This window comes from Nannobrachium achirus, assembly GCF_963921795.1.
Source record: "Nannobrachium achirus genome assembly, chromosome: 22".
NCBI lineage: Eukaryota > Metazoa > Chordata > Actinopteri > Myctophiformes > Myctophidae > Nannobrachium > Nannobrachium achirus.
The window spans coordinates 33,196,411-33,210,575 of NC_137829.1; the positions used below are offsets into that span (position 1 = coordinate 33,196,411).

A 14,165-nucleotide genomic window follows, 5' to 3' on the forward strand; every position below is an offset into this window, starting at 1 on the left:
ATGCACGCACGCACACACACACACACACACACAAAGGGTCACCTCAAGAACCATGCTGCACTGAGACAAGCAGATGTGCACTTGCTGTTTTGTACTTGCATACCCTTCACTGGTGTTTCACCCACACGCACGCACGCACACACACGCGCGTCACCTCAAGAACCATGCTGCACTGAGACAAGCAGATGTGCACTTGCTGTTTTGTACTCGCATACCCTTCACTGGTGTTTCACCCACACGCACGCACGCACGCACACGCACGCGCGCGCGCACGCACGCACACACACACACACACACACACACACACACACACACACACACACACACACACACACACACACACACACACACACACACACACACACGCACACACACACGCACACGCACACGCACGCACACACACACGCACACACACGCACACACACACACACACACACACACACACACACACACGTGTGCACGCGCTTACACAAAACACACTGTACTGTACTTGTTCTCAGAGTGTTTTCATTTCAAGGACGCCCATAACTCCGAGAGTGTCCAAATGGATCCTAATGGACCCTTACGATCCATTCCGTTCCATTTTGTACACTCACTAGTTACAGACATGTAAAAGGTCCAGGACCATCTGGAAACATTCCCAAGCAACCCAGAGGGTCCCTGGACCCCACTTTGAGAACCACTGCGTTAGGGGTTTCACTGGGGTTTCATTGGTTTACAGTCACCAGGCACGTACACACATAGACACCAAAGGGGGCTTGAGCCACTGCCCTTTTAGGGGTCCTCCCTATGTTCCCCAGGTTCTATGTTCCCCACTTCCCCCCAAAAAAGGTTCTATGTTCCCCGCTCAACCAAATAAAGGATCTACTGTATGTTCCCCACCAAAAAAAAGTATATGTTCCCAACTCAAATGCAGGAAATCTGGGCACTAAGAACATGTGGGCAATCTTAATTTAGGTGCCCAGTTGCCCAGATGTCTCCACCCCTAAGTGCCCACTCGTCTAGGTGCCCACTCGTCCAAATGCCCACGTGTCCCTATTGCTCAGATGTCCAGGTGTCCACTCATCCAGATGCCCAGTCATAACAAAAGTATGGTGTCCAGATGTCCCTAGTGCCCCCTGTCCCACTAGTATTCGTAATTTCTCCCCATTATTGAGTTTTGAGAAATGCAAATGCCCTCTTTCCATGCCATACCTGAAGGCAGCATTCAAGAGAATTGCCTTGTCCAAACTCTCCTGAACTTGAATGCAGCATCTTATATTGAAAGAATCGCCCTCTCTGTGTAGAAATCCATGCCATCACCATTATCTCCAGTATTGACTTGATTATGCTTAGTTCAGTGTGGTATCAAGTGCCGACCTCCAAGCTCACAACGCGCTTGGAGGTCTGCTATTTTTGATGTTTTCACCAAAAGGCCCTTTTAGAAATTTCGTCCCCCGCCTCTCTAACATTCTCTGCACGTCCCTGACAGTCACACAATGTGTTGCTTTCTGTGTTGTTCCCAGCATTAGCTGAAGGTTTGTGTGTGCTCACGACCATGTAGACATGCAGACTTCAGATATTGGAATCCACTGAGAATGAGATCAACGCGCCGTCCTTCTACCGTTCATCGATTTGTTTGTGGCAGCCGGCCCCTGCGGTACCAGGGTGGCCCGATCCAGGGGCGTCACAAGGGGGGGGGGGGGGGGGGACTGAGTTACTAGGGCCCAAGGTGGAGGGGCCTTAATTATTTTTATGCTTTAGCTATTTAAAAATAGCAGATATACAAGCTCATACAAGATATACAAGCTGCGAGCTCGTAGATCTGCTATTTTTGAAAAGTCGTGGAAATGTGTGCAAAACATTTTTTAAGTGAACATTTGTAACTCAAATTTTGCTTCTGGGAGGGTCCCTGGAACTAAATATGTTTGGGGGTCCTTCACATGAAAAAGTTTGAGCACCACTGACATATATAGAAACATAGGTTTTTCAAAAAACCTCAGAAGGATTTGAAATAATTCAAAGACTTCAAAAACTTCAAAGATAGCAGATCTACAAGCTTGCAGCGCGGCACCTGTGAGCGCGGCATATCTGCTATTTTTCAATAGTTAAAGCATTCATGGGGGGCCCACTGTGAATCCTTGTACCCAGGGCCCAGAATTTGGTGCGACACCCCTGGCCCGATCACAAACACATTCCACATGCTGATGCACAGACACTCCATCAGTGCGTGGTGGCACATACCCTAGATCTGATTCTTTCATTGCTGCTCGGTGTCTCCACCACAACAAAGTACAGTAATATCCAAGGCTATAAACTCAATGTTTTTGCTGCTAACCTTTTTTCCTGTTGAAAGCCCGGTTCATAGTGGAAAATGCGTTGTCTGGGCGATCCCTCCGGTGTATATTATGCCAATATTCCACCTGGAACAAAGATAGAGAAAGAGACAAGGGTTGGTAGAGATTAATAATCGGTTTCATCTTGGGAGAACTTAAATAATAAAACGTGTTCACTACTTTCACACATTTCACTATAGTGCAACACCATCAAACAAGAAAGTATGAAATATGGTTTGGTAATTGGTTAAAAAATGACTTCAATCCTACTGATATACTGTTGTTTCCGGTTGAGATAGGTCTTTTTTCTTTTTTACTCCAAAAAAAAGTGGTGCATTTGAAACTACATTGCAGTGCACATCATGGGGTGATCACTGCTTGCATCCTGTGAATTGTTTTATTTTTGTTTATTTTCTGTTTATTTCGTTGCCGAGTGAGGTCAGCAGACAAAGTGACGTGAGTGAGATGAAAAAACCTGGGTGAAATGTGCCAATCTCAACAGGAACCAACGGTACATGGATCGTAACAGCACGAAGTCCCCCCCTTTTTTCCCAAAGTGAGCGAATGTTTACGACTCGTCTGGCTGTCCAACTCTGTGCCAGTAACAACCTGGGTTCATCTGTATTACACTTGTTTACCTCTGGGCCACAAGCCCATTCACCATCTGTGGAGTCTGGTACATTTGATGCCTTGAAATTGTGCAGAATCGCGTGCTTACTGAGTAAATATTACTCTAAGTGCTTGTTTATTTTTGGGGAAACGGTGCATATCAAAGGGTTGAGCTGAAAGGTAAGCCCCCGGCGATTGCATATCAAAGGCGAGTTGTGGTTTCAAAGGGTGAAATCCCCCGTTATCCTCTGGTACGACTGGTGGCGGTGCATTCTAATCTTCCTCAAGTAACTAGGCCAAATGGTTGTGTCCAATTCGACCACCTCCACACAACTCCTAGGCAAACCAAACAGCTTGCGGCCCAACAAAGACACACACTGCTACACAGAGCAACACGCAGGTTGGCAACAAAAATCATTTGGAACCGGGACAGCGATATTATTCAAGTTCAAAACCTATTAAAATGAGCCGGTCTCACAGAAGACAGACGCTGAAATCCCTGACAAGTGAAAGAAAGCTGAGTAATACGCCAGATATTACCCAGCTTTAGCCACATCAGCCCTAGCGTTCAAATAGGCGAACATCCAGCGAACATAGCAGATCTACAAGCTCACGGCCCAGACAGCTGGCGTCGCCCAACCTGACGGTGTGTTGCGGGTTCGAGACCCAATCCCGACGACCTTTGCTGTGTGTCACCCTACCATCTCTCTCCCCATTTCCTGTCAGACTACTGAATACAGTATCTATAAAGGCAGAAAAAGGCCCCAAAATATTGCATGCTTGCGATGTGAGCTGCTCTTTGTCGTCTATTTTTGTGAAGAATCAAGAATCAAGAGGAGTTTATTTGTCACTCACTCATACAGGTAGCAAAAACATTAGCAGCGAATGGATTTGGTGTAGAGCTGTAGACGGAAAAAAGGACAGGGCCAACCAACAGTACAGACGCCTTGGGGACCCTGTCAACGGAGAATAGTGTTTAAGTGGTTAGGATAGTTCCTAACAATTATTTGCATATAAGCAGTATGGGTACATAAACACTGTTTTGTTTGCAATTCCCTGGCTGGATATGCAGTAGGTGATTAATGTGAAGTTGTGGTCAAAAGCTTGTATTTTTAAGAAGCATAATGGGAGAGTTCCTTGTGTCTGTACAGAATCACATAAGACGGACAGCATGTTACATGGCTGGCTGCGGTGGGAGATGAATGTGAGTGTTGGTCAAAGGTTACAGAAGTTGTTTAAGAAGATTTCCAGACGCCCATTCGACATATCATTAGGACACTGGTAAATTTGTACACTCTCAGAGTTAAATTAACATTGGTTTTACAATATAAATTGGGGTCTCAGAGATAGAAATGCCATTAAATGGGAGTCCGTAACATAATGCATGACAAACTGGGGGTCCTTGAAATTAAAAAGGGTTGGGAATCCCTGCTAGAGCCAGAAAAATCTTCTCTTGAGGGGGTCCCTATGGCATATCTTTTCAAATAGGGGTCTGCGGGCTAATAAGTGTCAATTTGGGGATCCTTGGCATGTAAAAGTTTGAGAATCACTGAGATAATCTACACAGTAGTTGCTGTGTTAGCCGTTCCACATGAAAATGTTTGGCTGGTACTGTGCTATACTGCAGGCACGTGCACACATAGACATCAAAGGGGGCTTGAGCCCCAGCACTTTTATCTGTCTGTAAAAAGTGCCCTCTCCAGACCATAAATGCAGTTTTTACTACGGTGAAAGAAATGGAAATGCCCCTCTTTCCATGGCATACCTGAAGGCAGCATACAAGATAATTGCCTTGTCCAAACCAGGGGCATAGTTCCGCCGATTTACGGAACTAAAACGTCCTATGATTGGCCGCTAATTGTTCTCCATTGGACCCCATTCATTTTCCCCTTTCGTTTTCTAACCTTAATTAACACTTTCATACATACTTTATGGTTCCCATCGCTAGTTAAAAATTGCCTTTCAATCACGATGATATGCGTTTTGTGAAAATAAGGTCCCATTTATGTTCAAATTGATGATAAAGTTGCGGGGGCGTGGGCAACTAAACTGGTACCAGCCGGCTGTGTTCTTCTTCGTGTGCTGTATTTCGGGAGGCTCCGACCACATTCTCCCATGTATCCCTGCGGTTGCACGTGACCGTTGGCAGCCAATAGCATCCTCTGGTGCCTTTACAATCTATGATGGCAACACCCATGCCAAGGACCCATATTGTGTCATTTGCGCTGCATAGAAACCAATGGCTTCGCTTTGTCCATATCTTTTATACAGTCTATGGTCCAAACTCTCCTCAACTTGAATGCAGCATCTTATGTTGAAAGAATTGCCCTCTCTGTGTAGAAATAGATGCCGTTACGCCAGTATTCCATAATCAAGTCAATCTCCAGTACTGACTTGATTATGCTATCAAGCACCGAAAATAGCCGACCTCCAAGCTCACAACGCGTCGCAGCGCGACCGTTGTGAGCTTGGAGGTCTGCTATTTTCGGTATTTTCATCAAAGGGCCCTTTAGACATTTCTGCCCCTGCCTCTCTAACATTCTCTGCATGTCCCTGCTATACTGTCAAGCAAATGGTATGCACTCATTCCCTTTTTGATGGAAAAAATAAAGCTGAAATATCCCTGGAATGTGGCAGCTTAGCATGAAGTGGATTTAAACGGACTAACATTCCACTGTTCTCCTAGCATAGTGAAATGCCAGGGCAAAGTAATGAAGATCAAGTGTTGGTGCTTGCAATGCTCCCAAACCCGACCGGTTCTGGCTTTCTGTTTCCTGATGCAAGATATGCAAGGCCTCCCTCACAGACAGCCATCAACCTTCCAGTCAAGTTGGCTTCTGCACGGGCAAATTGAATGCAATTTCACCATCTCTGACATGTTCTATCAAGGGGCCTCGCTAGCCCTCCATTTTAGACATTCATAGAAATAAAATATAAATCTTTTTTCAATGTGCAGAGTGCAGACACTGTCCTGAATGTGTCCCCCCCCCCCCCCCACACACACACACCCACCAAATCTGAAGATACAAATTCATAGATGGGTTTCTGCACAACTGGGGAAAGAACGCAGCACTCTTTACAGCAAGTGGTAGTCAAAGTGGGTCTGGGGACCTCCAGGGGTCCCTGGTGAGGTTCCAGGGGGTCCCCAGCTGAACTAGCTAATAGTACAGCATCAGAATCAGTTGAACCACCCTACAAGTATTGGCTATTTGAAAATAGCAGGCTCACAAAGCGTAGTGATTATGACAAGTTGTGAGGTGGTCGATCTGCTATTTTCCAAATTTTGATTTAGTTTTAGTCATAGTCTTTTGAATAAAATGTCACTTAATTTTAGTCATTATTTAGTCACCTGAAAAGTTTCAGTTTTAGTCAAATTTGAGTCAACTAAATATAAGATTTTAGGCAACTAAATCTACAGTTGATTTAGTCAACTGAAATGTATTTTGGCAGCTTTGATGGCATCGTAATGACTGATTTTACACTTGGTTGTGTGCTGAAAATAGCCGATCTACAAGCTCACAACGCTTGTAGATTGGCTAGTTTCAGCACGCAACACCTGTGAGCAACCAAACATAAAATGACTCTCTTCCAGTCCCTCCCTAACGTTTTAGTCTAGTTTTTAGTTTGTTGACGAAATTGTCAATATATTTAGTACTTAGTATACTTAGTTTTAGTCATCACAGCTTAGTTTTTATTTCGTTTTTATTTAGTTTTCATCAGTGAAAAAAACACATGTAGTCAACAAACATTTTCCGTCATAGTTTTAGTTGACGAAATTAACACTGCATTTTATCAACACAAATCCTGTATGGGGTCCTCGGCACAAAATGGGTGCCCGCAGCCAAATGCATATTAATTTGGGGGTCGTTGATATTAAACAGTTTGAGGACCACCGCTTTAAAGCTATCTGTAAATACATGTTTCTAGTTGGAATCAGACTTGTACTTGAGGTCACGACGAGATCCCGCACACTACAGAAGTGTGTTTCTTAGCTGTCTCTAATCACACACAGCTGATTAGAGTGGCTGTTCCAGACTTCCAGTCAAAGAGATTTGCCCCCTTAAAGTCCACATACTCTGTAATGTATGTAAACATGACAACCACTTTAGTCCTGGCCCCCCTAGGGGGGGGGGGGGGGGGGGGGGTTGCTCTAATAAAATGTATGAAATATTCATTCGTGGTAGTTTGAGTGTTTCTGGTGAGTCACCAAATTAAGTTCTTTCTTATTTCCCCCCTCAGGTGAGAACAAGTGCAATGTCAGACAATCCAGACAATCCACTGTTTGTTTTCAGTGTAATACAATTTTTGAGTTTTGGGGCTTGATTGCTCACAAAATCAAGCAGAAACCTTAAGGCAGGGTGGTATGTTTACTATGTTAAGGATCACACTTGGGCAAAAATGAAAAAGAACACTGATAAAAATAACATAAAAAAAATATTAGAGAAGACAATGCATTATACAATAATTAATTTGGCAATGCTAATTCCATGAAAACATCATGTGAGTCCATACTGTAGAACATGTACAGTATTTGTGCTATCCTGCCAACAGCACTTTACATTATCTTCCTCAGATGATGGAGGCATCTATGGACTAATGGACAGTGACTGACAATCAAGCTAATGTGGAGAGAGGGGGCGAGACCTTTGTTAATCCCATGGAGGAAATTCACTTTCAGCTTCACCCAGCATTAAGACCACAAGGGGAGTTAGATTTTAATTCCCATTGAAAGGTGTCATACAGAATACTACCCCCCCCCCCCCCACCCTTTTTTCTCTTTCCTCCTCTGTAAATATAGTTGTTGTATTATTGTGTTAATATTTGATGCCCTGTTGATGAATTGAATACATACTGTAAGACTACAATGGAAACAAGTCCCCAGGATTTTTTTGTGCCATCCTTTTAGCCTGATTTGTTCTACTGTACCTCCCTGCTGTTTACATTTCTTGACTATTCAACTGGCCTTTCTTCTCGGGCCCACCTCACTGCTTATCACCACATCAGTGTGGGGCGGCTCACAGTAGCTGACAGAGTACAGCATCTTGCAATGGGCCTGGTGTACAAGATACACTACACCTCCAAGATACCCATGTACCTGACTAAATACTTCCTAAAGGTCAAGGATGTCCACAACTACAACACCACCAGAGGCAGCTCCACTAATCACGTTCAACCCAGATTTGGCTCTAAAAAAGGCACACATTCGTTCACAAATGTGGAACGCCCTCCCCTAAAGGAGAGTAAATCCCTAACCTCCTTCAAAATCAGTCTGAAAAGTCACCTACAGACGGCTGCTACTCGAAACTTGTAAATAAAAAAAATATTTTCCACTGTAAATATCTGATTCTCCTGTTAATTTTTATTTCCTTTATTTTTTTCTGCTTTTATAATTGATGTTATCCTATGCAAAGTACTATGTTCTATCAGTCTGTCTGTCATTCAATGTTATATGAGATACATAAAGTGGTTCCTGTGTAAATAAGCCAAAAAGCTTACTAGGATCTCCTTTTAGTTGACCTTGTACCAGTGATTTGTACCGTCATGAAACTGTACTTTTTCCAATGAATGAATGAATGAATCAATCAATCAATCAATCAATCAATCAATCAATCAATCGATCAATGTGCTCATAACAGATTGGTCAGCAGATTTCGGGTCAAGCCATTTTACAGACTGCAGCTTCACTGGAGATGCTTCTTGAACACACGATGCAAAACATGAGAGATGTGGTGAGCGTTCACAGACGGGAGGATGAATGACACGTCTGGCATGGTGGAGAGGCCTATGATTTCACGACTGTGTCTGAAGGAGGGTGCGGTGCCAAGGACCTGGTGAAACACTATACCGTACATCCAGTAGGTTTGAGAAATGGGAGTCAGCGTGCTGTTTGACAGAGCTATGGCGTAGAAGTGCTGTACTTTGTGTGGCGTCTGGTTAAAAACACACAAACACCAATTAACAACCCCCAGGTAAATGACCTCATACACAAAACACACTTCCACAAAGCAAGGACTGCAGCAAATGGCAAATGGTCTGGATTTCTATAGCACCTTCATCCAAATCTGTATAGAGAGAAGGTATACACTTTTTAAGTTGATCTTGAAGCCTTTTTAATACATTTTTATCCCACAATTTTTGTAACTAATTTTTTCACCCAGTGCCAATTGCGTAAGCTGTAATCCTGGGCTCTGCTCTCCCTCTGCCACGCCTGGGGAGAGCCCCGAACTGAGCTCTCCTTCAGTGCATGAGAAGTGAGCAGGCAGCTTCTTTTCAACTGACAGGGGGGAGCTTCCCCGGTTGGACGTAGCATGCGGAAGGAACACGTTATTCCAACCAGTTCCTTTCCCCTCCATCTGGCCCCCCGGCTGGCCAGGGGGAGGTATTATAGAGACCAGGATTATTGCATGTTTTTGTGAGGGTATCTGCCCTAGGAGACACGGGGAGAACATGCAAACTCCACACAGAAAGGCTCTTTCGCCAACGCCACCTAGGGTGTGGGGCTGTGGGCGCTGATGACACAGAGGAGGGAATCGAACCCAGGACCTTCTAGCTGTGATGCGACAGCGCTACCTACCGACTGCCCCTTATGGTAGAGTATGTTAACAGAATCTTAAAGGTGATACACCATGCATTTAAAAAGTATTTATGTCAATCTTTTTGAAAAAAAAAAAAAAAAAAAACGGCCGTCGCTGACGTCAGCGACGGCAGCAAATCTGGACAGCCTGTTTTGAGAACCTGTGGGATGCTTTTAACCTCCACCTTCCCAAAACCAGAGAAAGACACAACGGTCAGAAATGGGACTTTGTGAGGATAGAAGGTGCTAGTGGGACCCCAAAAAAAGGTTTTAAAATAGGAAAAGTTAAATTTCATGGTGTATCACCTTTAACAAAGATAGCCCCAGCAGCAGATCCTGCATGACGGACGTTGCAGCCTGCAGGCCTTCCTCAGTGTGAAAGAGTATGTTAATTAATACAAGATAACTTAAACAATTGGGGTGGTTGTATCTTCTCTCCCTGCTCTTCTATTGAGACAAGATTGTGTCAAAGGTCATGTCTCACGTAGACACAGGATCTGACACCCCAAGCATGCAAGCAGGTTCTGTGTAAAAAGACATATTTAGCCACTTGTACACATGCCCCCAACCACTGAAATAAGAATCTCTAAAACAATAGAAAGAAGTAAAGGAAAAAAACGTTAACGCTCGTCTTTTATATTCTTTAATTACAATCTATAATATGAACCCTTGTTGTAGAACACTAAAGTTGTCCTTTAAGGTACAACATAATACCTATTGAACATTTTAAAAGATTTTCCCATGGACCACCTGTAATTATGTGGACCACTGGTTGAGAAACAGTGCGTTACGTTCACACACACAGACGGCGGAGGCAACCACGCGAGGCACGGATATTCTCGTCAGGGGAGCACAGTTAGGGGTTCCGTGTCTTGCTGAAGGGCACTTGGGCGCGCAGCCAGGAGGAACCGGGGACCTTTGGGTTCCCCCAGCAGGGGCGTCACAAGGGGTAGGAAAGTGGGACTGAGTTACTGGGGCCCAAGGTGGAGGGGCCCTAGTAACTTTATCTATTGAAAAATAGCAGATATACAAGCTCACAGCGCGGCACCGAGTGCCGCGCTGCGAGCTTGTAGATCTGCTATTTTTGAAAAGTTGTGAAAATGTGTGAAAATCTTTGAATATTATGTATTTTTTAAGCGAACATTTCTCAACTCAAATTTTGCTTCTGGGGGTCCCTGGAACGAAATATTTTGAGATCGGGGTCTGTGGCCAAATACATATCATCTTGGGGGTCCTCGACATAGGTTTCTTGCACACATTTTCACGATTTTTCAAAAATAGCAGATCTACAAGCTCACAGCGCGGCACTCGGTGCCGCGCTGTGAGCTTGTATATCTGCTATTTTTCAATAGTTAACATTCATGGGGGGGGGGGCCCGCAGTGAATCCTTGTACCCAGGGCCCAGAATTTGGTGTGACGCCCCTGTCTCCCAGGCGACGCCGCTCTGCTTCCTGAGGCAGAGCCGCCGTGAACATTGAAGGAGAGGAAGAGGATTTTGAGCAGGGATGAGTGAAGGATAACCCTGAGGCAGTTCTCTGGGGCCTGATAATAGACGTAGATAATGAAGCATGCGTTGAGAGAAAACCACTCTGAACGCCCCCTATTGAAGGTTCATGGACCCCTGGGCTGCTCTCAACCAACAAAAAGCAGTGAGGTGCCATCCGGGCAAAAGAAAATGTTTTAGTTATGCCCATGAATCAGACACCCATCACCAGGGCCTAATTAATGAAGGAATAATTCAACAGACCCCAGATTAGAATCCAGTTTTGGAGAGAAAAGAAGTACTCTGCAAGAGTCTGCATCAGTGGTGGTACTCAAGTACTGTATTTAAAGGAGTAGTTCACCCCAAAATGACTTTTTGATTACTCACACCATGGAGACTTGATTTCAATAATATTTTTTTGTATTTGTCACATTCCTAAGACAAAGATTTGATAATAATAATAGTAAATTTACCCCCATTGATTCCGGATGGGGACCCAAAGGCATTTGGGTCCCCATAGTTACTTGTTACTTTCTAGTTAACATACATTAACCACTTCAGCCCTATTTAAACTTTGATTATTTGAAAATAGATGATTCACAAGCTCACGACGCGTCACATCGCGATTATGATACCTTTGATATTCTGCACAATGAGTTACTTTTACTTTTGGTAATTATTGCGACCGTCAGGGAGCAGTTTACTATGAAAACCTCCACCGGCCGTCCGTCCGTCCGTCCGTCCGTCACACGTCACACGTGACCATCAACAAACGTCACACCTTTGTTGATGTTTAAATCGAAGAGTCTTGGTCAAATACTTCTGTTGGTTTCTGCACTGATCATTTATACAATTCAGCTGTGTTTGCTCGTGTCATCATGATGAGGTCATAAATCAGCCATGCCCAAATATAGATTTTACGGGTTTACATGCTTACTCAGTTATTCGTTATGTGAAAGTCCTATGACGTCTATGATATCTGACATCATCATACATACATTCCCTTTTATGCCCATAAATGGAGATCCCCTCTGTAGAACCAGCCACTGACATCACTGTAATGTCAGGGGAACCAAATCCCTTTTATGCCCATATATGGAGATCCCTGTGATGCCAGGGGAACCAAATCCCTTTTATGCCCATATATGGAGATATGGAGATCCCCGTGTTGCCAGGGTAACCAAATCCATTTTATGCCCATATATGGAGATCCCTGTGATGCCAGGGGAACCAAATCCCTTTTACGCCCATATATGGAGATCCCTTATGTCATCAATATTAAGCCCATATCTGTGAATATCTTTGGGTACCAGATGTCTCCATATATGGTTAAATGGTCCGATATACATCACTGGCCAGAAGACCAAGAAATGGTGCAACCTCGCCCTTTGCTTTTCTCCCTTAGGCATCTTACTGGTAGGTAGTTTAATGAGGAATGCATTATGGTGGTAGGTAGGTAGTTATGGCCTTTGATGTAAGATTTTCACTTTCTAGGATAACTATATTTGCTATTCCCAGATGATGCCCTTTTAGGGTACCCCTCATGCCCATATATGGAGATCCCCAGGCTTTACTAATTAACATAAGTTTTATGCCCATATATGGAGATCATTGTCCCAATGTCATCAGATATATGGGCATAAATGGACACAGGCAAACTAGATGGGCTGTATGGATATCCAGATGTGTGATGTAAGTGTTTTATTCCAAATGTGGCACCCCACAGACATATTTCCAGAAACAAAATCCCTTTCATGCCCATATATGGAGATTTCTGATGTCATCAATCCCAGGCCCTGTAAAAAACATGGTTGCTATGGTAAACAGTTGGTTGCTAGGGTAAACAGTTGGTTGCTAGGGTAAGAAAACATGGTTGCTATGGTAAACAATTGGTTGCTAGGGTAAACAGTTGGTTGCTAGGGTAAAAAAAACATGGTTGCTGTGGTAAAATGTTGGTTGCTAGGGTAAACAGTTGGTTGCTAAGGTAAAAAACATGGTTGCTATGGTAAACAGTTGGTTAGTAGGGTAAACCTTCAATGATTTTGACATCTTGTTACTAATCTGTCGGTAGATAATGCCGGTCTTATATAAGGGTCATTTGTGTACGGTGTGATGTCATACTGATGTCAGCAGTGTGACAGGAGATAAGCGACCAACAGTCGCTTATCTCCCGATTAGGGAGTCTTACTGGTTAAGTATATATGTGATACCAATACATTTTGTACTTTTACTTGAGTAAATTTTGATTACCTGGCTTTTACTTGTAACAGAGTGTTTCTACATTGCTTTTACATACAGTAAGTAAATACATGTTGTACTTTTACCCTACTGCTCTGCATTGACGTGTGCTTGTATGGCCCCCTGTCAAAGTGTGCCGTCTAGTTGTCTAGTCTGCCGTCTATACTGTAGCTGTCTGGGTTGCCCTCAGGCCACACAGAAGGATCTGAATTTGCTGGTATTGACGTTACCAATCGAAAAGGTGCTGCTGGTGCCCGTGAACCATGCCAGCGGAAGGGCACACCACAACATAACAGAGCTGAAAAGATGTCTGCGCTACCCCCAAGGGGTGGGCAACCTTTTCGGTACATGATCACCTATAGCTGTTTTCCAAGGCTGACGTGATCAGTGATCACCCAGTGCCAGACAGAGAAAACCACCACATGCTTTTATGTCCTTCCCTCAATATGACCATACATGAAGCTAGAAAGCATTTTTAGGTTTTATAAACGTTTTTTTTTTTTTTTTTTTTTTTTTTTTTGTGTGATCTACCTATTTTTCTAGATTGATATTCCTATGCATTGCTATATTGTTGTTGATGTACTGACATATTATCTTGATTATTATATTGATGTATTACCTGCTTATTGTAAGTCACTTTGGATTAAAAGTGTCTGATAAATGCCTAAATTGTAAATTGTATGTCTTATCATGGGCTGCTAAAATAGAATAATACAAGCATAGAATAAGTAACTATTTAACACTTATGTTGCAATGATTTTTTCTCTTCAATGTTTCGCGTTGCCATGGTTACCATAGACTTCCATGTAATTGTGCAATTGTGTAAAAAGTGCACGCCCCTGCCTAGATGATGCACCACGTGTGTAGATGCTGTTCACAGCTTTCAAATAAAAAAATCCGCTTGGAAATCCGTTCAGGCATTCATGATTTATCAGCCATTATGTTT

The 14,165-nt window shown here is 43.5% G+C and overlaps 1 protein-coding gene across 2 annotated transcripts in view; it reads right to left on the reverse strand.

The window, feature by feature from the left end:
- Positions 1-14,165, reverse strand: part of gulp1a (GULP PTB domain containing engulfment adaptor 1a) — a 192,949-nt gene that overhangs the window by 67,045 nt on the left and 111,739 nt on the right. For both annotated transcript variants that reach the window (XM_080753116.1, XM_080753115.1), the window contains exon 3: positions 2,318-2,402. In XM_080753116.1, coding sequence (XP_080609242.1) covers positions 2,318-2,345 — 28 coding nt within the window. In that variant the 5' untranslated portion in view covers positions 2,346-2,402. The remainder of the gene's footprint in view (positions 1-2,317; positions 2,403-14,165) is intronic.